The sequence below is a fragment of the Urocitellus parryii genome, chromosome 9 (assembly GCF_045843805.1).
Source record: "Urocitellus parryii isolate mUroPar1 chromosome 9, mUroPar1.hap1, whole genome shotgun sequence".
Classification (NCBI taxonomy): Eukaryota; Metazoa; Chordata; class Mammalia; order Rodentia; family Sciuridae; genus Urocitellus; species Urocitellus parryii.
The window spans coordinates 134,772,800-134,797,924 of NC_135539.1; the positions used below are offsets into that span (position 1 = coordinate 134,772,800).

Consider the following 25,125-nt stretch of genomic DNA (forward strand, 5'->3'; position numbering starts at 1 on the left):
AGTGGTGCAAGGATAAGGGTTTAGGACAGTAAGACAGTAAGTTAGTTATAAAAAGAGGTTGGGCAAAATAAAGAACTCACCTCAAAGGCATAAAAATAGACATCCTATATCCCATGTTCTTGGTTAAAACAATCCAGCATCATAAACATGTGTTCCAAGTTAATATATAAATTTAATATTCTCAGTTTTTTAAAAAATCATATTTTTCTAGAGCTCAATGATAAAATTATACAGAAGAATAAATAAGCAAGAAAAGCAAAAAAAAAAAATACCTGGAAAAAAGATCAATGAGAATGATTGGCCCTACCAGATATGAAAATATATCAGAAAGCCTCAAAAATTAAAATGTTGTGGTAATGACCCATAAATAGAAAAAAGCAATGGGTAAGGATAGAAAATTCAGAAAAAGACTTAAGTGGATGTGGTTGTTTTCAAATGCTGGGAATACTGTAATGTGAAAGGCAAAGCCACTTTATTTACATTAACCCAAAAGACTGAATTAGGACCTGTGGGTAGAAAAAGATAAAGTAGGCATATTATATTTAGTTTAATAGAAAGAATAATGTTCTAACAGTGTTCGCCAAAAGCAAATGGGATTAGAGATATTTTGACAAGACAATAAAAAATCACTGATGACCTTCGAGTAGTTTTAGAGTTTTAATTAAAGTGATTGTGATGGGATTCTAAAAAATGGGAAAAATGAACCATGTTTATAGGTTGTTTTTAGATAGATAAAATGGAACTATTAGAGAGAAAGATACTAAAGATAGATAGAAAAGAGAGAAGACTTTGGACATGAGATTAAATGTCCAAAGGAAAAAGTAACCAGGTGGAAAGACTAAGGCTGGAGAGATAGAAGGGTGAATACACAAGCAGGCATCTGAGGAAGTAGCAGGGAGCTTGTACTTGGAAGCCATTCTTCCCTTATGAAGTAGGATTAAAAAATTACCTGCCATTTGTCTAATCCAATGGACTTCTATTCTTCCCCTCCCCACCTTCCCTTGTTGTGGGTTAACATCCACATACCAGCAAAAGGGGAATGAAGGGAAGGGGAGGGGGAGGGGAAAATAAGGACAGTAGAATTAATTGGACATAACTTTCTTAACCTTGAATATAAACATATGACCAGTGTAACTCCACATCATGTACAACCACAAGAATGGAATCCTAATTAGAATAAGTTATTCTCCATGTATGTACAACATGTCAAAATATACTCTGTGTCATGTATACCTAAAAAGAACAAATTTTTTAAAAACCACCTGCCAACAAACTGAGGCAAGATGTTTGGGTAGGTGATTTTCTTCCTTAAAAGGGAGAAAAGTTGCCAATGCTCTTGATCAAATTCTCTTCTGATAGAGTAAAAATGAGGATTTGCAATACTCAGTGGAAAAAGTTGCTTGAAACTCACCTAATGAAATACAAGAAGGACCTGAATAATGACCCAAATAATGACAGATCCCAGGCATCAAAGAAATGAAATAATGCTAACATGTAACAAATACCTCTTCTTCAAGTAGTGTCTCTTTTTCTTTAGATGTCAATAACTTCACTTTTCTGCCTTTGATCTGAGAAAGGAGGTGAGTACATGTGTTGATCCACTCATAACATTCATTCTGAGAAGAGATACAAGAAAATTTCTATGTCGGAAAATATCAGATTAAACCAACTCAGTCATTCACTCCTACTGAGGAACAACTGAGTACAATTCTTCTAAATATAACTCCCTTCAATTAAATTTGTATTAGTACAGTTCAAAGACTGGTTCAGAAGCGATTTACTGTGAACATGGAATGTATCTCTTATTTGACCAAGTTTGAGATCAGGTTTATAACAGGATAAGGTATAATGATGTGCCATAAAACCAGATGCAGAAGAATTATTGGGTCTACTAACACTCTAAATTGTCTGTCCTGATAAACTGTATGTGAGTGACCAGTTCAACAATGATTGCATGACAATAACATGCACTTACATAATATATAATTATATGACAAACTCTAAGAAATGTAAATATATTAATTAATTTGAGCCTCAATAAGAGGTACAAATTATTTTTATCCTCATTTTTTTAAAGATGAGGAATATAACAGTTAAACATCTAGTTAAATATCCTGGATATGTATAAAGCATAATTGGATTCTAATCTAGGTTGTGTTTTTTTTAAAATTTTTTTTTTGTAAATGAACACACAGTATATTTATTTTTATTAGTACTGAGAATTGAACCCAGTGCCTCACATGCTAGGCAAGTGCTTTACCACTGAGCCCCAGCCCCAGCCCTTGTCTGTGTTTTAACCAATACAGAAATATTACTCACAGTTGGGCACAGTGGCCCCTGCCTGTAATCCCAGCTACTTGGAAGACTGAGGCAGAAAGACCACAACCTGGAGGCCAGATTGAGATATGACTCTGCCTCAAAAAATATAAAAGGCTGGGGATATAGCTCAGTGATTAAGCATCCCAGGTTCAATCCCTAGTACCAAAAAAAAAAAAAAAGGCTCAAAAATCAAAATGTCATGGTAATGGCCCATTTAGAGAAATTAATCGTTAAGAATAGCTTTCCTCTGCCACACCTTTCTGCCGTGATGTTCTGCCTTATCTCAAAGCAATGAAACTGGCCAACTATGGATGAACCTCTAAAATCATGAGCCCAAAATAAACTTTCCCTCCTCTAAGTTGTTCTTGTTGGACATTTTGGTCATAGTGACATAAACCTAACACAGGACAGATGCTTACATTCTGAATTCAATGGTTTAGGATGATGTCTTATTGCATATCACCAAAAGAACTGGACAAGGCAGATGATAAGTATTGGGTTTTACTCCTAACTTTACCTAATTAGTTGTGAGTTCTCTAGTAGATGCTTCATAGTCCTCATCTATTTTTAAAAAATGAAGTTGGTGGTTTATTCTAGGTGACCCTTATACATTCATGAGCTAGAAAATGTTTAACAACCATCTTGGGGGTGGGGAGCCCTGATTTGTAGCAAATGCTGATTCCCATGATATGAATGCTCCCACCATCATAATTTCCATGATATTCATTAATTCCAAATGTTGTCACTAGGTGTACAATCAGCTCTTTTTAAACCCATGTAAGCCTCCATTCCACCACTACCTTTAAGGATTCTTCCAGCTATAACATTCGATGAATATATTATTTACCTTCTTTCTTATACCTAGAACAAAAGCATTAGTTAATTTAATTTTATATTTTGGGCAGGGGCATGCTTAAAATTTAACCCAGGGCGGCTTTACAATTGAGCTATATTCCCTAACCTTTTTTTATTTTTTTATTTTGAGACAGGTTCTCACCAATTTGCAGAGGCTGGCCTTGAACTTGTGATCCTCCTGTCTCAGCCTCCCAAATTGCAGGGATTATAGGCATGCCACTATGACCAGCTGTGTTTATTAATTCTTAAAAAAATTAATGGTATTTTAAAGTTTTTATTTCTTCAGAGTTAATTCACCATTCTCTTATTGAATGTACATACTATGAAGCAGATCCTAGTCATTCTCTTACAAACTTCTGAGACATTGAAAATATTTTTGTAAGACGACTTTTGATGGGGGAAAATCATTAGGAGTTTTTAATAAAAGTTTTACAGTGATCTGTAGAGTTAAGTTTTCCAGATTTAAGCAGGTTTTCCTTCAAAATCTTCAACATCACCCTTTATGAGGTATAGGGGAAGGTAGCTTGGATGCCTAATCAATAAACACAAATCTCTTTCCATGAATACTTTCCTATTTAATTCTAATAAAGTCTGATTCAGCACTATGTTAATAAATGCTTTTGGTAAAAAGCCAAAGGATTAAAATTTACTTCCTGGGGTGAAGGAGGATTTAAGAAGCAAGATGTGATCCTAAATATTAAGCCCACTTTTGTTGATCAAAAAAAAGGAGAAACAGAAAGCTGTAGGAGATAGTCTTTTATGGGTACAAGTAGGGAAAGCTGGAACTTTCTTGAATTTACCTGATGGAACATCATGAGAAGCAGGTTTCTAGTACTACTCTTCAAAGTCATACTCCTTTTGGAGGACCAAATCCTGGAACTAGAAGTTTCTTGGGTGACATAAAGGAGGCAACTGCAGCTCAAGATGAATGGCCTTTATAGATTACAGAGGGGCAGAGATGGGTAAGAATGGCATAGAGGAAATCATGATCTGAGCAAAGAGCAGGTGATCTGGAAGGATCTCTAAGTTATCTTTCATCAGGCTAGGATGGGTAAAAAAAGTCTAGCACCTAAGAATGGGAGAGAAATACCTGCTAATACCAAGGAAATTGAGGACTTTTAGTTGGAGCTCTTAAAACTGACTTCTGGCTACAACCAACTCCAGGATTATAAGTGACTCTAATTGTAGGTACTGGAACATTAAAGATAGTTAACCTAAAGCACTCTTTTATTTATTGGGAGCGGGTGGTACTGGGGATTGAACTCGACCACTGAGCCAACATCCCCAGCACTATTTTATACTTTATTTAGAGACAGGGTCTCACTGAGTTGCTTAGCATCTCACTTTTGCTGAGGCTGACTTTGAATTCACAATACTCCTGGCCACTGGGATTAAAAGTGGCCAGCAAACCTAAAGCACTTTAAATGATATCTATCTATCTAGGGACTCTTTCCATGTTTTTAGCTGTTACTCCCGGTTGTACAGTACCAGTATACTTTTATTGAAGCCAATACTCCACTTTAATGCCTCCAAGCTTCAAATGAAACCTTAAGGACAAACAATTGTCATTACTAAGTGGAGCAGGTGATATACAGAGACCAGCTCCTTTCAGAAAACAGGCACAAGGGCTGAGGCTTGTGGGGCACTGGGTTCGATCCTCAATACCACATAAAAATAAATAAGGATATTGTGTCCATCTACAGCTAAAAAAAAAGAAGAAGAAGAAGAAAAGAAAGAAAACAGACACAAAGGCAAGGATCCTGGGACTGAGCCCTCCAGGAAAATGGTCTCCTGAATTTAACTGGAGCTCAACTGTGGGAGGTCAAGACTGGATCAGGATATGCCAGGATCAGTTGGGAGGTAAATACGGTCATTAGTCACTAGACTGACTTAGTAATCTTGGAGAACTAGAGAATTACCCATTTCTTTTTGAAATTTTGTGTTTTATGTAGGTTGTTTTGCCCAAAAAGTGGAGTAAAACTCCAAAACTTTACTTAGAAGCCTTCCCACTTCAGAATTCTGTCCAGAATCATGTGAATCTCCTTTATTGGAAAGGAATTCTCAAAACATTAGATTTTGGAAAACTATCACTAGTTATCCTAATAATAGCCTTTAGTAGGTTTTCAAGATGATGGTCTAGAGCATAGCTTCTTCTTTTTTTTTTTTTTAAGAGAGAGAAAGAGAATTTTTAAATATTTATTTATTTATTTATTTTAGTTTTCGGCGGACACAACATCTTTGTTTGTATGTGGTGCCGGGCCGCACGCATGCCAAGCGAGCGCACTACCGCTTGAGCCACATCCCCAACCCTAGAACATAGCTTCTTAAAATGCTAGAAAAAACATCTTAAAATGCTAGAAGGTGATGCCCACAGCATCACTGTATACCCACATTAGACAAGGCTTCTCCAGAAGACCATCTTTTACTCTTCACCTCATGGGATATAGATGGGGCCATCTGAGTCCCCAGAACCTGATGTCACAAGATTCACATACCATAGAGGTCGTCTAGGAGATCATGGGATGACACTAATGCATTTGAAACTAAGATAACTTCAATAAAACTGGAACTAGGGCTGGGGAAGTGGCACAGTGACAGAGCACTTGCCTAGCACGTGGGAGACACTAGGTTTGATCCCGGCACCACATAAAAATAAACATATAAAATAAAGGTATTGTGTCCATCTACAACTAAAAAAATAAAAAGTAAAAACTGGAACTAGCCACTCATTTTAGAGTGCTAAAGCACTCTAAGAGAAGTAGAGGTCTGCTTAGCCCCCTAAATAGTTTTATATATCCTGAAAGACCTCAGCTGCAGAATTAAATACAGGGCACATATTGTTTTAGGAAAAAAAGGTCCAAGCATGGGATTAGTTAGAATCTTATTTCTGATATAAGAGTAGATTCTCATTCATCTGATAATATTCTCCTAATTTATCACAGACCATTTGTAAAGGGTTAGTGATAAAGAGCTTAACAGAGGACCTAAGCAGTACCAATGGGAAGTGTGGATCCTCAGAGAGATGATGAGGTCATGGGCCTTTGATCAGGGCCTGGGTGGAATGGGCAATGAATGGCCCATAGTACAGTGCTTTCACAAGATCGAATACAGATGGTTTTACAGTATGCAGGTCTGCAGGTCCCCAGGTCCCCTTAGGAATGGCCCCTCACTATAGTATCCCTCATATTGCTATTGCCTTAACTTTAATAGGGAAGTATACACCAAAGCGTCCTGAAGATCTTATTCTAAAATTGCCTTTATCTGGAAACATGGTCTCACCACACAGAGTTCTACCTCCTTTTAAATAAGTAATAATTAAGTATGACATGGAGCTGACCGTGGATCTCCACCACTATTCATGGCACATCCATCCGGCCAAAATCGGGATTTCCATCATTTCTGAGGGTGGGTACTGGTAGGGCTGGTTATAGCAAGCCTAAAAAGATCCAAGCACATTTTTAGATGTGCAATGAGGATGGCAAGCTCCAAGGGGCTACTCGGTTCAGGGGCACATCAGTCTGTTGTGAAGAACACCCTGAAGCTTCTCAGAACCAGAACTGAAACGGATATGTTTCATTCAACTCCCAGATAAGAAGTGAAACACACCTAGAGGAAAACACTTTCAAGGAGTTTCCCTCTCTGACATTACTCTAATTGTTCACACACAGCATTTTCTTTTTTTAACTTTCTGCTAAGTGAAATTTGCTATTTTAAATTTGGATTTAGCATCCATATTTATGAGGCTTATTTCCTCTATACTTATTGGGATTTTTTAAAAGAACTTTGCTAGCCATATGAAATAAACTGGGAAATCTTTTAATCATTATCTATATTCCTGAATTGTTTATATATCACAGGGATTACCCTTGCTCCTTCAAAGTCTAAAAACACTGTCTACAGAGTCCAGGTAATTTCTTTTATTTTTTTAAACTTGATGCATCAATTTCTTCTCTGAAAATTGGCCACTTTTCTCCTTCCAGAATTAGTGCTATTTATTTTATATTCTCCTACAAAGTCTCCATCTCCTAGAGACTTAAAAGCTTGCTAGCAAGATATTGTACATAATGTATGAGTGTGTGCGTGTGCGCGCGCGCAAAACACACACACATATAATTTTTTTCGTACCAGGAATTGAACCCAGGGCACTTAACCACTGAGCCACATCCCAATCCTTTTTTATTTTGAGATAGGGTCTTACTAAGTTGCTTACAGCCTGACTAAATTGCTGAGGCTGGCTTTGAACTTGTGATCTTTCTGCCTCAGCCTCCCAAGTCATTGAGATTGAGATGTACATAATTTTTAATAATACTCTGTTTAAAAACTGTGAACTTGGTCATACATAAAAAAAAGTATAACACACATACATGCCATTTAATAAGAACATTCATTTAAACAGCACAAGGTGAAGAACAGAAAATTACTTGCATTCTATATGCCAGTTATCGCATACCATATTATCCATTCGCTGTTTATGGATATTTGAACTGTTTCTACTTTGGAGATACTACTAAGGATATTCTCAAATATGTCTCCCAGTCTAGTGAATTTGTTGCAAAATCTTCTCAAGTTATTATAGATATACAAATAGAAACGTTACTTTCCTGGGTGTGGGAATCCAACTTTTAACAAGTAACGCCCACTGATTTCCAAATGGAACACATACATTTACATTTTTACAGGCAGTGTCCAGAGTACCTGTTGTTTACCCCATTCTTGTTAACACTTCTGCATTGTCAAATTTTGTATGTTTTACCAATTTGATAGGTAAGCAATTGATATTAATTTATGTTTCCCTGATCACTTGTGAAATTGAGGCATCATTTCAAATGTTAGCCAATTGGATTTTCTCTTTTGTGAAGTATACGTTCAAATTTTGTCCACTTTTTTCCTATGGGGTTATTTTCATATTATTGATCACAGAAGGCCATTTCATATTCAGGATACTTGTCTTTTATCAGTTATAGGTGTTGCAAATGTATTCTTCTAATCTGTGGCTTGTTTCTGGTTTTGAGACATTTTTTAGAAGTTCTTAAATTTAAGATAATCAAATTATAATCTTTTCTTTTAGTGCTTTTTTATTTTGATAAAAATAAAATTTAAAATATTTTCTACCCCAAGATCTTAGAGATACTGTCTTTTAAAATCTTTAAAATTTGGGGGCCTCTTGGTGAATTCTATCAAACTTTCATGGCAGAAATAATATTCAATTCTAAACAAATTGTTCAATAAAATAGAAATGTAAGAGATACTTCTCAACTCATTACCCTGAATAATAAGCCAGTATTACCCTGGTATCAGAACCAAATACATTACAAGACAATGTATGTAATCAACATCCCTGTGAACATCAATGTAAAAAATCTAAACAAAATTTTAATTAATTGAATTTGTGATACATAGAAGGATGATAATACCTCATGATCAAGTAGAGTTTATTCCAGTAATTAAAAGTCACTATGACATTCAAGTTTTAAAAGTCAATCAATGTAATTCAACAAACTAAAAAGGCAACTCAAGGTCATCCCAAATTGATGTAGAGAAAGAACTTGATGAAATTCAATATCCTTTCCTGACTGAAAAAAATATTCAGTAAACATGGAATAAAAGGAACTTTCTCAATCTAATAAAGGGCGTCTTACATATGATCAATAGATTTTTTAACAAAGATGCAAAGGCATCTTGATAGAGAAAAAAGGACAGTCTTTTCAACAAACGGTTCCCAAACAATTAGATATCCAAATGCTCCAAAAGGAACTTCGATCCATACCTGGAATCATATATGAAAATATTTCAACTCAAAATGAGTCATAGACCTGAGTATAAAGTCTAAAACTATAAAACTTCTAGAAAAAAAATAAGAAGAAAATCTTTGGGATGTTATACAAAAATTTCCTTAAGTATAATACCAAAAGCTAGATCCATAGAAGAAAAAAAAATAGCTTGAACTTCATCAAAATTAAGAACTTCCCATCTTTCAGTCACTATTAAGAGAAGGAAATTAAAAAATCACAGACTGGGAGAAAATATTATAAAATCATATATCTGGAAAAAAAAACACTTGGTATTTATAATATATAAAGAACCCCTAAAACTCAATAATAATTAAACAAACAAGCCATTACTGGGCCAAAGATTTGAACATATATTTCATGACAGACAATGTAAAGATGAAAAATAAGCAAAAGAAATGCCATTAAGGAAATGAAAATTAAAACCACAGTAACATATCACTACCCACCTAATTAAAATGTCAAAAAATTAAAAGACTGATAATTATAAGTGTCAGTAAGTATATAAAGCAACCGAGACACTCACTCACTGCTGAATGCTTTAGCCACTCCAGAAAACTCACACATTCCATTCTTAGATATTACCCAAGAGAAATGGGGATAAAAGTCTATTCAAAGACATGTACATAAATATGCACTGAAGCTTTGCTTTTAATAATAAAACATTAGAAACAATTCAAATGCCCACCAATAGATAATGGATAAATAAATTATGTATATCCCTATAACAAAACATATATCTGTGTATATGTATTTTATTATATGTTAACTAGCACTAAAAAGTATCAACTTTAGATAAAAGCAACATGTATAAATATCAAAATAAATGTTTAGTCAAAAAAGTCAGACCAAAAAAATTATATTCTATATGATTCCATTAACATAAATTCTAGAAAATGAAAAATAATCTTTGGTGTTAAAAAGTGGACCAGATATTACCTGGAGATAGGATGAGGTTGAAAGGAGAGGCTACAAGGTGCACACCCTTGAGTCATTGGATATCTTCAAAACAAAGTGGAAGAAAGAAGTATTACCTTCATCCTATCTAGCTCCCGAAGCTCCTTAGCAGGATTACTTTGTGACTGTGCTGCTTGAGTCAGAGCCATTGCTGTTACCATCCCTTTACAACACCTGCAAAAAACCAAACCAAACAAAACAATAATATCCGCAAAACAAAGTACAGGGAAAAGGAAAAATCACACTCAGTTCTATGGTTTAGATGAGTATCCCCCCAAAGGCCCATGTGTTAACACTTGGTCTCTAAGGGGGTACTATTGGGAGGTGGTGGAACTTTCAGGAGGTGGGGCCTCAGGGGAGTTCCTTAGGTCACTGGTGATGTGCCCTTGGAGGGGATTGTGGGACCTCAGTCTCTTTCTTTTCCTCTTCCTCTTCTGCTGTTTGGCACATGAAGTGAGCAGTTTTGTTCTACCATGCTATCTTACAATGATTGACATGCCACCTCGCCACAGATCCAAAGTACTGGGGCCATGAACTGTAAACTTACCTTAGTCTCCTGGGTAGCTGGAATTACAGGTATGAGCCACCTCCAAAACCATGAGCCAATATAAACCTTTTCTATTTATATGTTAATTATCTCAGGCATTTCATTATAGTAATGGGAAGTTAACAAATATTTTTAGCGTGAACTATTTGTTATTGGTTCCACTAAGTGTTTAAAATCCAGATACAGTGGGAATTAACCATAGTAATTCAGCTACAGGCTCACATTTTGTCCCTTCCTAAATTTTTCACCATTTTCCTCTTCCTCTCCTCTACTTTTTTCACCCTGGTCCATTGGCAAACTTAAATTGAAGGAAAACTCTGACTAGACTGTAAGAGCTACTTCCCAAAGTTCAAATAACCATTCTGACCATCTTCATTGTAGTTAACAGATTATACCTCATCTTTATTTGATATGACTTTTCTAGTTTTTCAGATATAACAATATTTTTTTCATTTTTAAGAGATATTTTGTGGCATTTAGTCAAACATTCAAAAGCATACATCCAATTTTGCAGGGAATTACACAAAAATCACAAGCTTCTTTAAATGTCTCATGTGCATTTAATGCAAGGTGTATCTTACTTACACAAGCAAGTTGATCTTTTTATTTTAAACTAATTCTCACCCTCATACAAACACAGTTCTCATCCTTCCTATGCTAACATTGTTTCTAAAATAATTCCAATAGGCTAGGAGAGAACACCAAAATCTTATATCTCAACTGGGCAGAGTGTCGAAGTCAGATGAGAAATTAAAATAGTATTTCTTTGAAGATTTTAAAATAACCCCTACTGCTGCTACTTTGCTGTCCTTCTTGTCTGCCTTCTGTATATTTATTTTTTAAATGAGCAGCAATAAAATAACCAGACAGTTTTACCTGATCAAATAGGTGGAGTACTGGGACAACTTTCTTGCCAGTGCAGTCGCATCTAGCTCCAACTGCATAACTCTTATATTTCGTTTCTCAGCGCTTTCCTCCTCCAATTTTGGAAGAGTGTTTTGGTCAGTAAAGTCAGGAACCATTATAATCAGCATATTTACCATCCACTGGACCATAGAAATGTGCAACTCATCCATCTGTTAAAAATTATCATAACACAAATGACCCATTTTAAATAAAAACGGTAAAAATTATACCACATTTAAAAACAGAAATGATCATACCTCTGTTCAAGTTTCAACAATCCCATGATTCTTAAGGAACTCAAATAATCACCACTTATCTAGTGTAACCCCCTTTTCTTCTGCACTGTCCTACATTAAACTAGTCTCTTATTCTTTAGGTTGGCAAGGATACTAGCACCTTAAAGCTACAGTTCCCAAATTTCCTTCGGTGCATCAAGACATTCCAGCGCTCCACAGAAAACTCATGAGGATGCTGTAGGGTTTTTAATTGAGGGAGGTAATGATATATGACATCTGCGGGTACAGAGTGAACTAAACATAGATCACAATGTCAATATCAAATGCATAGCCACTTTTAATGACATCATCTTTTCTTTTTACGTGTTTTTATTGGTGCATGGTAGTTGTATATGTTCATGGGATTTGTGGTTACATATTTGAACATGTACACGATATAACAATATAATTTGGCCAACATCACTCCCCAGCACCTCCCCCATTCCTCCCTGCCACTCAGGGAGGTGCGAATTTGTTGCTGAAAATGATACATAAATCATATTTTAAAAGTCTCAAAGCATATATTTAAAAATCTAGAAGTAGGGCTGGGATTGTAGCTCAGTGGTGGAATGCTTGCCTAACACATGTAAGCCTGGTTCAATTCTCAGCACCACATAAAAAATAAGTAAATAAAATAAAGGTATCATGTCCATACAACCAAAATTTTAAAAAATATAGAAATAAAGTTCTAATCTGTTATAAAAACTTACAAATAAGGACTGGGATTGTGGCGCAGCGGTAGAGTACTCGCCTAGGACATGCGAGGCCCTGGGTTCCACCCTCAGCACCACATAAAACTAAATAAATAAAGATATTGTGTCCAACTACAACTAAAAAATAAATATTTTTTAAATCTTACAAATAAAATATTTTGATTAACTGGGATATAGAAATGCTACATTGTCTAGTGTTTGCAAAAGGAACTGTGACTTGATAGAAGGAAAATTTTACTAGTCAATTAAGAAGAAACCATTCTAGGGCTGGGATTGTGGCTCAGGGGTAGAGTGCTCATCTAGCATGTGTGAGAGGCCTTGGGTTCAATCCTCAGCACCACGTAAAAATAAATAAAATAAATGTATTGTGTCCAACTACAATTAAAAAATAAATATTTTTTTAAAAAAGAAATCATTGCACAATTAATAGAATTGAAAAGCAAGTGTTAAATGATGCAATTTGTTTAGATTCATCTCTTTGTGAACTATCATTTCAACAATGACTCATTTAAAACAACTACTGAAGTAAACTGAACTTAGAAGCAGACCTTCAACTATCAATAAAATAGTAACCTTGTAATTATGTAAATTATAAAACCTGTTCAATAACATCAGTTTGGGTTTTTTTTTTTTTTTTTTTTTTGGTACTGGGGATTGAACCCAGGGGCACTTGACCATTAAGCCACATCCCCGGCCCTATTTTGTATGTTATTCAGAGACAGGGTCTCACTCAGTTGCTTAGCACCTCGCCATTGCTGAGGCTGGCTTTGAACTCGAGATCCTCCTGTCTCAGCCTCTGGGGCCACTGAGATTACAGGTGTGTGCCACTGCACCTGGCCAGTTTTTTAATTATTACTAAAACTTATTTGAAAATATCATTTATCCCTTTTGACTTTTTGGCATAAGTTTTACGACATATAACTCAATGGAGTAACTCAACGGAGTAACTCTGGTAGGCAAATTAAAATTTGTAAGTTACAAATTACTCGCTCAAAGATTATTTTGCTTATAGAATTACATGATAAAAAAATGTTCACTACATCATGTACAATCAGAAGAATGAGAAATTATACTCCATTTATGTATGATGGGTCAAAATGCATTCTACTGTCATGTATAACTAAAATTAAAATAATTTTTTAATGAAAATTAAAATAAAAAATAAAATAAATGTTCAGAGGCCACTGTTTTGGACAGCCAAGCAGCACAGATTATTAAATAGAGTAAGAGGGCAAAGGAAAAACAATAAAACTGAAGGTTGGACAATGAATCAGAAAGGAAAAACTGCTTGGTGAGTGAAAAAAAAAAAGACAAATTTTATATTTTTAAATTCTTGTACCAGTTAATATGGATACACAGAGTTCCTGAAGGAGCTTACAATCTTTTCAGTTTTCCACACAGACTAATTTTAATAATGCAGTGTTAAAATAGAGGTATATTGTTATGATTTGGATGTGAGGTATCCCCCAAAAGTTTATGTGTAAAACAATGCAAGAAGGTTTAGAAGAGAAATGATTGGGTCTTGAGAGCCTTGACCCAATCAGTGAATTAATCCATGATGGGATTATCTGCGTGGTGGCTGAAGGTGGGTGGGGTGTGGCCAGAAGGAGCGGGTCACTGGGGATGTGCCTTTGGGGTAAGTATTTTATATCTGGCAAGTGGAGTCTCTCTCTACTTCCTGATGGTCTTGTGAGCTGCTTTCCTCCACTATACTATTCTGCCATGATGTTCTGCCTCACCTCAAGCCCTAAGGAATGGACTCTGTTGTCTCTGAAACCGTGAGCCCTCTAATAAATTTTTCCTATTGTATAATTGTTTTGGTCTGGTCTTTTTGTCACAGCAGCAAATAAAGCTGATTAAAACATATACTATGAGTATATAAAAGCATTTCTATCTATATTATAAAAACTGAATTTCTAGAATACCAAAAAAAAAAAATGAGTTCAAGATTTCATGGAGATCAAACCCTAATAGTAAACTGAGTATTTTGCCAAGATGGGTTTAATATAGCAACACCATAAGACACCAACAATGCCAGAATGTTCTTCCTAGCTTCATTCAACAAAAATTGAGTCCCACCTATGTGACATGCACTCCATCTCCCTTTTTCTTTTTCATTTTTTGTTGTCTCTCAAAAGACACTGGAATTTTCCCCAAGCCTAAGGATCCTATGGATCCATACTTCCAGACTTAACATATTTGCTCCTCAATTCTTGGTGTCTACAGGTTGATAACAAGTTGACAGAATTGTAATTTTTTAAAAAAATTTTTTAAATGTAGTTGAACACAATACCTTTATTTTATTCATTTATTTTTATGTGGTGCTAAGGATCGAACCCAGGGTCTCGCATGTGCAAGGCAAGCACTCTACTGCTGAGCCATAACCCCAGCCCAGAATTGTAATGTTTCTTCAGTAGTTGTTCCCATATAACATGGTGTTGCTGCCTTTCAAATTCCTAACTTAAGCAATATTAAAATGAATTAAGTTTATTGATTCTATAAGATCAAATATTTGCATCTCTTATAATAAGAGATTCCTATGTACATTCTGATTTTAAAAAGAGTTGGCAGTAAGAGTAAATGTAGTAAACTAAGACATCCTTGGAAATCATTATTTAATATTTACTAGCTTATGGATTTATTAATCCATAAGCTTTGGTTTTTTCACAATTGCAGAATAATTCTGTTTTTCTAGTAATTACAGACCAACAGTACTGATGCATCTCTCTTTTCACCTAGTAACATGTTCAGGTAGGGACTGAAGGAATGACAGAAACACAATCCTACAAAAGTCTTTAAAATGGCCATATCCCTGACTAATGCCATTGAGGAAAACAATGTCAATATACTTAGCAAAGAGTAAAGTTAATAGTTAGAACTTTAAAACTCTATTCCAGATGCAAGAACATTATGCATTTAAAAATATATTGAGGTCACATAGATGTATAACCAATGTGATCCTGCAATCGGTACACGTGGAAAAATGAGAATTCATACCCTATTTGAATCAAATGTATGATATGTCAAGATCATTGTATTGTCTTGGGCAACTAATAAAAAAATAAAAGTATACTGAGGGGCTGGGATTGTAACTCAGTGGTAGAGCACTTGCGTAGCATGTGTGAAGCACTAGGTTCAATTCTCAGATCCACATATAAATAAATAAAATAAATTTTGACATTGACAACTAAAAAAAAATCAATTGAAAAGCTAATATATAAGCTTCTGTTTTGTTCTCCCAATCTCCTGCTTCAGTTGTATATGTAGGAACTGGTTTGTCCTTAAAGAAAACCATCAGCAAAGGCAAAAAATAATCTCACAAAGTCTTATTCGTACATACGTGGCGCTGAAGTTCAATGTTTCCATTGTTAATTTCATTGTCTATCTTCAAAATCCATTGTTGAATCACGTTAAATATGTGTTCTTGGAATAGTCTGAAAGAAAAATCAGGCAAAATAAACTTAGAGTACACAAGTAACTATCAGCTAAGAGAAAGGGTTTTATTTGATTGAGCATAATAAACTTGGGTGTTGACAACTGAGTACTCAGGCAAAGGTGAATCAAAGTCTTGAATTATCTGGTGTGAAGGCTTTCCTAATGCCCTGGTAGGGAGGAAGTGGCACCATACCCACCTTGGACAATTCTATTTGGCAGCTTTTAATTGTTGGAACCGAAATATATGACAAAAATAATTTAGAGGAAGGAAAAATGGGCTCAAAACTTCAGAGGTTTCAGTTTATGCTCAGCCAACTCCTTTGCTGCAGACCTGAGGTAAGCAAAACATCATGGCAGACCTGAAGTGAGGCAAAACATGTAGTGGAGGAAAGCTGCTCAGTTGTGGCAAGCAGAAAGGAGTGAGAGGGAGAAGGAGAGGAGAAGGGGAGGGAGAGAGAGCAGACAGACCAACCAGGGATAAAAATATAATCTACAACGTCATGCATCCATTGACTTACTTCCTCTAGCCATGCCCACCTGTCTACAGTTACCACTCAGTAATCCATTCAAATTATTAATCCACAACTGACGTCATCAGATTGCAGCAGAGGAGTAACTTCATTGAAACCTGCGGCTACAGGTGTGTAACTCCCTAGCCTTCCCTCTCCACACATCGGGGAAATCTTAAGGGCCCCTCCCCGCTCTCCCGTAAGGGCCCCTCCCAGCTCTCCCGTGAGCGCGATAGCCAGACCGCGGAACTCCCGGCTACCGCTCCCACCAGTGCTGACAACTGAGGTCTCTTGCACTAGCTACTGGGGGAGTGGCTACCGGAGGGCAAGTAAAATTCTCTGAGGATTCTCAGCCCCAAGCTCTACAAACTTAGGGTCTGAGGGAATGGCAAACAGGGAGAGTGTGCCCAGTCGTTCATGAAAACAGGGCTCCCGGGAGCAGCAGACCTGGCGAGTAGCCAGTATTGTGGTGAGCGGCACCCGTGAGAGGGGCCTGGCTAGAGGAAAAGTGGGGAAGTGACTAGACACAAGAGGAGGCCCTAGGCACTCAGGATTGGAGACTCGCCCAGTCTGGGAGGAGGAGCTGCTGCACAGTGATTGGTTCCCGCGTATTGACAGGAGAAGCTTGGCCTGGTGGGCACAGCACCACCTACTGGAAGAGAAGTTAATCAAACTCTAAGATTGCATTTATTAGTTTTTTTTTTCTTTTTTCTTGATTTGGGTTTTTTTTTTTCATTTTCATTTTTCTTTCTTGTTGTTTTTTAAATTTTTTTAAATTTAAAAAAATTTTTTCTTCTAATTTTAATTTTTATTTTTTTTATTATTTTTTTTTAATTTTTTTTCTTTTTTTATTTCCTATGTTTTTTTCTTCTTTTGTCTTTTCATTTCTTTTCAATTTTCTTACTCCCCTTCCTTTAATTCTACCTGCTTACTCTCATTCTCTTTAGTGACTTCTTCCCTTCCCTTCTAATACCTTTCCTCCTAAGCATCAAATAAATTTATAGGAGTAAACAGTAACTCAGCAGTCAAACAGAACAAGAAGTAACATGAGCAGCTTCAAAAAGCAAGGAAGAAAAGGAGTACAAACAATGCAGGACAGCCTAAATATTCAGGAGGACCTAAGGTCATCAGAAAAATGGTCATATAAAGAACTCAAGGAACACCTTAGACAGATGGAATGGAACCTTAAAGAGGATATGAGACAGCAAATTCAAACAGTGAAAGAACACATTGAAAACGAATTACATAAACAGATAAAAGAAGTTAAGCATCTTTATCAGGAGATAGAGATTATAAAAAATAATCAAACAATAATTCTAGAAATGAAGGAAATGATAAACCAAATTAAAAAATCAATTGAGAGTATCACTAACAGAGTGGAGCAAGTAGAAGCCAGAACGTCAGATAATGAAGACAAATATATCATCTTGAAAAGAGTGTAGCCAACTCAGAAAGGCTGGTAAAAAATCACGAGAAAAACATCCAAGAGTTATGGGATAACATAAAAAAACAAACTTTCGAGTCATCGGGATAGAAGAAGGTACAGAGATTCAAACCAAGGGAATGAGTAACCTGCTGGATGAAATAATTACAGAAAACTTTCCAGAAATAAAAAAGGAAACAGATATACAAATTGAAGATGCATACAGGACACCGAGCACACAAAATCACAGTAGACCAACGCCAAGACACATTGTTATGAAGATATCCAATATACAGAACAAAGAGAAAATATTAAAAGCTACAAGAGAAAGGAGGCAGATTACATTCAGGGGTAAACCAATAAGGTTAACAACGGATTTTTCATCACAGACGCTGAAAGCAAGAAGGTCATGGAACAATGTATTTCAAACACTGAAAGACAATGGATGCCAACCAAGAATTCTGTATCCAGCAAAATTAAGCTTCAGGTATGACAACAAAATAAAAATCTTTCATGATAAACAAAAGTTAAAAGAATTTGCAGCCAGAAAACCAGCATTGCAAAGCATTTTGAGCAAAACACTACACGAGGAAGAAATGAAAAACAATAACCAAAACCATCAGTGGGAAGTGCCTCAGTAAAGACAGAGGGTGAGGGGAAAAATAATCATGGAGAAACAAACTAAATTTAAAAAAAAAAAAAAGGATAAATAATCAAACATGGCTGGAAGTACAAACCATATATCAATAGTAACTCTAAATGTTAATGGCTGAAACTCTCCAATAAAGCGACATAGGCTGGTATCATGGATTAAAAAAACAAATCCAACAATATGCTGCCTCCAGGAGACACATCTGATTGGAAAAGACATACACAGGCTGAAGGTGAAAGGATGGGAAAAAATATACCACGCACATGGTCCTCGTAAGCAAGCAGAGGTGGCCATCCTCATATGGAATAAAATCGACTTCAAGACTAAGTTAATCAAAAGGGATAAGGAAGGACATTATATACTGTTAAAAGGAACCATTCACCAACAAGACATAACAATTATCAATATTTATGCACCAAATAATGGTGCTGCGACATTCATAAAACAAATTCTCCTCAAGTTCAAGAATCAAATAGACCACAACACAATAATTATGGGTGACTTCAACACACCTCTCTCACCATTGGACAGATCCTCCAAACAAAAGTTGAATAAAGAAACTATAGAACTCAATACCACAATCAATAACCTAGACTTAACTGACATATATAGAATATATCAACCATCATCAAATGGATACGCGTTCTTCTCAGCAGCACATGGATCCTTCTCAAAAATAGACCATATATTATGCCATAGGGCAACCCTCAGTAAATATAAAGAAGTAGAGATAATACCATGCATTTTATCTGATCATAATGGAATGAAACTGGAAATCAATGATAAAAGAAGGAAGGAAAAATCCTACATCACATGGAAAATGAACAATATGTTACTGAATGATCAATGGGTTACAGAAGACATAAAGGAGGAAATCAAAAAATTCTTAGAGATAAATGAAAATACAGACACAACATATCGGAATCTATGGGACACAATGAAAGCAGTTTTAAGAAGGAAATTCATCGCCTGAAGGTCATTCCTCAAAAAAAGAAAAAACCAACAAATAAATGAGCTCACACTTCATCTCAAAGCCCTAGAAAAGGAAGAGCAAAACAACAGCAAATGTAGCAGAAGGCAAGAAATAATTAAAATCAGAGCGGAAATCAATGAAATTGAAACAAAAGAAACTATTGAAAAAATTAACAAAACTAAAAGTTGGTTCTTCGAAAAAATAAATAAGATAGACAGACCTTTAGCCATGCTAATGAAGAGAAGAAGACAGAGAACTCAAATTACTAGCATATGGGATGAAAAAGGCAATATAACAACAGATGCTACAGAAATACAGAAGACAATTAGAAATTATTTTGAAAACCTATATTCCAATAAAATAGAAGATAGTGAAGACATCGATAAATTTCTTAAGTCATATGATTTGCCCAGACTGAGTCAGGAGAATACACACAATTTGAACAGACCAATATAAGTGGACGAAATTGAAGAAGCAATCAAAAGACTACCAACCAAGAAAAGCCCAGGACCAGATGGGTATACAGCAGAGTTTTACAAAACCTTTAAAGAAGAATTAATACCAATACTTTTCAAGTTATTTCAGGAAATAGAAAAAGAGGGAGCTCTTCCAAATTCATTCTATGAGGCCAACATCACCCTGATTCCGAAACCAGACAAAGACACCACAAAGAAAGAAAACTACAGACCAATATCTCTAATGAACCTAGATGCAAAAATCCTCAATAAAATTCTGGCGAATCGGATTCAAAAACATATCAAAAAAAATTGTGCACCATGATCAAGTAGGATTCATCCCTGTGATGCAAGGCTGGTTCAATATATGGAAATCAATAAATGTTATTCACCACATCAATAGACTTAAAAATAAGAACCATATGATCATCTCGATAGATGTGGAAAAAGCATTTGACAAAGTACAGCATCCCTTTATGTTCAAAACTCTAGAAAAACTAGGGATAACAGGAACATACCTCAACATTGTAAAAGCAATCTATGCTAAGCCTCAGGCTAGCATCATTCTGAATGGAGAAAAATTGAAGGCATTCCCTCTAAAATCTGGAACAAGACAGGGATGCCCTCTCTCACCACTTCTGTTCAATATAGTTCTCGAAACACTGGCCAGAGCAATTAGACAGACGAAAGAAATTAAAGGCATAAAAATAGGAAGAGAAGAACTTAAATTATCACTATTTGCAGATGACATGATTCTATACCTAGAAGATCCAAAAGGGTCTACAAAGAAACTACTAGAACTAATAAATGAATTCAGCAAAGTGGCAGGATATAAAATCAACACACATAAATCAAAGGCCTTCCTGTATATCAGCAACAAATCCTCTGAAACGGAAATGAGGAAAAACACTCCATTCACAATATCCTCAAAAAAAATAAAATACTTGGGAATCAACCTAACAAAAGAGGTGAAAGATTTATACAATGAAAACTACAGAACCCTAAAGAGAGAAGTAGAAGAAGATCTTAGAAAATGGAAAAATATACCCTGTTCATGGATAGGCAGAACTAACATTATCAAAATGGCAATATTACCAAAAGTTCTCTATAGGTTTAATGCAATGCCAATCAAACTCCCAACGGCATTTCTTGTAGAAATAGATAAAGCAATCATGAAATTCATATGGAAAAATAAAAGACCCAGAATAGCAAAAGCAATTCTAAGCAGGAAGTGTGAATCAGGCAGTATAGCAATACCAGATTTCAAACTATATTACAGAGCAATAGTGACAAAAACAGCATGGTACTGGTACCAAAACAGGTGGGCAGACCAATGGTATAGAATAGAGGACACAGAGACTAATCCACAAAGTTACAACTATCTTATATTTGATAAAGGGGCTAAAAGCATGCAATGGAGGAAGGATAGCATCTTCAACAAATGGTGTTGCGAAAACTGGAAATCCATATGCAACAAAATGAAACTGAATCCCTTTCTCTCGCCATGCACAAAAGTTAACTCAAAATGGATCAAGGAGCTTGATACCAAATCAGAGACTCTGCGTCTGACAGAAGAAAAAGTTGGCTCCGATCTACATATTGTGGGGTCGGGCTCCAAATTCCTTAATAGGACACCCATAGCACAAGAGTTAATAACTAGAATCAACAAATGGGACTTACTCAAACTAAAAAGTTTTTTCTCAGCAAGAGAAATAATAAGAGAGGTAAATAGGGAGCCTACATCCTGGGAACAAATTTTTACTCCTCACACTTCAGATAGAGCCCTAATATCCAGAGTATACAAAGAACTCAAAAAATTAGACAATAAGATAACAAATAACCCAATCAACAAATGGGCCAAGGACCTGAACAGACACTTCTCAGGGGAGGATATACAATCAATCAACAAGTACATGAAAAAATGCTCACCATCTCTAGCAGTCAGAGAAATACAAATCAAAACCACCCTAAGATACCATCTCACTCCAGTAAGATTGGCAGCCACTATGAAGTCAAACAACAAGTGCTGGCGAGGATGTGGAGAAAAGGGTACACTTGTACATTGCTGGTGGGACTGCAAATTGGTGCGGCCAATTTGGAAAGCATTATGGAGATTCCTGGGAAAGCTGGGAATGGAACCACCATTTGACCCTGCTATTGCCCTTCTCCGACTATTCCCTGAAGACCTTAAAAGAGCATGCTACAGGGATACTGCCACATTGATGTTCATAGCAGCACAATTCACAATAGCTAGACTGTGGAACCAACCCAGATGCCCTTCAATAGATGAATGGATAAAAAAAATGTGGCATTTATACACCATGGAATATTACGCAGCACTTAAAAATGACAAAATCATGGAATTTGCAGGGAAATGGATGGCACTAGAACAGATTATGCTTAGTGAAGCTAGCCAATCCCTAAAAAAAATACCAAATGTCTTCTTTGATATAATGAGAGCAACTATGAACAGAAAAAAAAATTATTAATCCACAAATGAACTGATCCACTGATTAGGTTATTACTTTCATAATCCAATCATTTCACTTCTAAACATTGCCTAACACATGAGCTTTTCAGGGGATACCTCATATCCAATCCACGACAGACAATATAGATCTTACCTCCAATATTAGCTCTCTGTTATAACAATTTACACCTTTACATTCACTCCCAGGTCACTAGGAACTACTCATATGAAGAGAATTGATTTTAAAGTTGACTTCCAGCATTGACAGTGGGAAGAGGAAGGCTGTGCACCAGTGAAATTGTTGAAAATTATTTTTCTTTAGCAAACCATTTAAAGCCTCTGGAAATGGTGAGAAAGAGAAAGGAATAAAAAGAAAAAAAAAACACATTCAAAGAAATAATGACTGAAAACCTCTCATCTGTATTGAGAGAGAATAACTAACATATCAGAAGTTTAGCAATATCCAAGTAGGATAAACACAAAAAGATCTACACATATATCAGAGTAAAAAGACAATGTGCAAGGCCATAAAGAAAACATCAATTAATTTAAAGACCAGAATAATACAAAGTATATACTCGCAGCACAGTTGAAATGAAATTACAAGTCAAAATAGGGTAAAAGTAGCAAACCACATAAATATGTGAAAATTAAATAACACAGTCCTAAACAACAAATTGGTCAATTAATAAATCATGAAAGAAGTCATAAAACACTTTGAGATCAATGAAAACTAAAGTACAACTACCAAAACTTATAGACTGAAACTAAAGCAGTCCTTAGAGGGAAATTTACAGCTGTAAATGCTGATGGTAAGAAACAAACGTCTAGAATTAATAATGTAACAGTTCACTGTAAGACTATGGAAAAGATTTTAGTAAAATAAAATCTAAAGAAAGCAAAAGGAAGGAAATCATAATGGTCAGAGTACAAATTAATACTATAAAAAATACTAGAGAAAATCAATGAAATCAAAAGAGAAGTCTTTGGAAAGATTAATAAACATTTAGCTAGATTTACCAAGAAAAAACAGAAGGCTCAAATTTACTAAAATCAGAAATGAGAGATGGGACACTAGTACTGATCTTTCAGAAATAAGATCATGAGGAAATACTGACATGGTCTGGATATGGTTTGAGTGTGTCTAGCAAAGATTCAGGTGTTGGAAGTATGTCCTCCAATATGGTAATGGAACCTTCAAAGGGTGGGGACTAGGAGAAGGCAATTAGGTCAGTAGGGTGCCAAAAGGAATTAACGGAGTTCTCATGGAATCTTAGTCAGCTCCTGCAAGAGTGAGTAGTTAGGAAAGTGAGCCAGACCCCTGCGGCTTCCTGTCTTGCCAAGTGATCTCTCCCTCCTGCATGATGCCATATGCTGTGAGCCCTCACCTGAGGCAGCGTTTGATGTTTAGACTTTTAGCCTCCAAAACTGTGAGCTAAATAAACTTTTCTTTATAAGCCACCAACCTCCAATATTTTGTGGTAGTAACAGAAAATGAACTAATTTACTGGGAAACAGCTGAATTATATGAAGCATCTTTTTGAGGTGATAAAATGTTCTAAAATTGACTGCAGTGGCCCAAATCTATAAATGTACTGAAAACCACTGAATTACACACTTTAAAAGGGTGAAATGTATAGCATGTGAATTATATTTCAATAAAGGTTTTAAAAACATTCTCTCAAAAGGAAGAGAACTCATGGGAACTTACGGACCAGAATCCACATCCATGTGCTGTGGAACAGTGCCAATAATGTTTATCAGTGAATCCAACCGAGGTTTCATTTCATTAATTTTTTTATCAACTCCCTCCCATTCTTCAAGAAAGAAAGCAAAAGATTCCACGTTTTCCAACTTGTAACAACAGAAATCAAGAGTACCAACCAAATTTGGAATCATTTTAGAGATGCCTAGAAAAGTAAGAAAAGCATGACTGTTAGAAGTATTCGCAAGACTGCTACTTTAAAATCCAAAATCCAACAGGGCATGGGCATATTTTTTCATCTTTTATTATCTTACAATTTGCCTAGCAGAGAACCTTGAAAAGATTAGTTCCTAAATGAACATTTACCGAGTTTCCATTGTGCAAATTAGAACTTTCACGACTAATGTATGATTAATAAATTATTTTATGATTTATACTCTTTAGTTTCTTATTTCCTCAGTAGAGAATCAAATGCATTAAAAACACAATCAATCAACAAGAACGTGCCCTAAAAGGTATTATTATTCTGTTACGATTGTGATGATGATAAACAGCTTCTTCGTGATTATGGGACATTTAATAACAGAAATGAGAATATATATGGTTCTTAAGTCATTTTTTTTTAAGTCACTGATAGGTTTGCATGAAGTTCATAGTTTTTTTTTGAGACTTAAATAGCACATGTTTACTAAAAACAGAGATAAGTGAAACAACATAGGAACTGCTATTGATAATATCTTGGTGTCTATTTTTTATGTAAATTTGTTTATTTATATGACAGAATGCATTATAATTCTTATTACATATACAGAGCACACTTTTTCATGTCTGGTTACATAGTTTCATATCTCTGTATACTCAGTATATTCACACCAATTTGTATCTTCATACATGTACTTTGGATAAAAAGGATCATCACATTCCACCGTCATTAATTACCCCATGCCCTCCCTTCCCCTCCAACCCCTCTGCCCTATCTAGAGTTCATCTATTCCTCCCATGCTCCCACTCCCTATCCCACTATGAATCAGCTTCCTTATATCAAAGAAAACATTCAGCATTTGGTTTTTTGGGATTGGCTAACTTCACTTAGCCAATCCATTTACCTAACTCCATCCATTTACCTGCAAATGCCATGATTT

General features: G+C 35.7%; 1 protein-coding gene across 1 annotated transcript in view; it reads right to left on the bottom strand.

Moving 5' to 3' along the window:
* Axdnd1 (axonemal dynein light chain domain containing 1) overlaps positions 1 to 25,125 on the bottom strand; it is an 85,944-nt gene that overhangs the window by 8,396 nt on the left and 52,423 nt on the right. The window contains exons 16-20 of the mRNA XM_026388475.2: positions 23,990 to 24,188; positions 15,702 to 15,795; positions 11,344 to 11,543; positions 9,998 to 10,094; positions 1,506 to 1,616 (exon numbers count right to left, since the gene is read on the bottom strand). Of these exons, the coding sequence (XP_026244260.2) occupies positions 1,506 to 1,616; positions 9,998 to 10,094; positions 11,344 to 11,543; positions 15,702 to 15,795; positions 23,990 to 24,188 (701 nt within the window). The remainder of the gene's footprint in view (positions 1 to 1,505; positions 1,617 to 9,997; positions 10,095 to 11,343; positions 11,544 to 15,701; positions 15,796 to 23,989; positions 24,189 to 25,125) is intronic.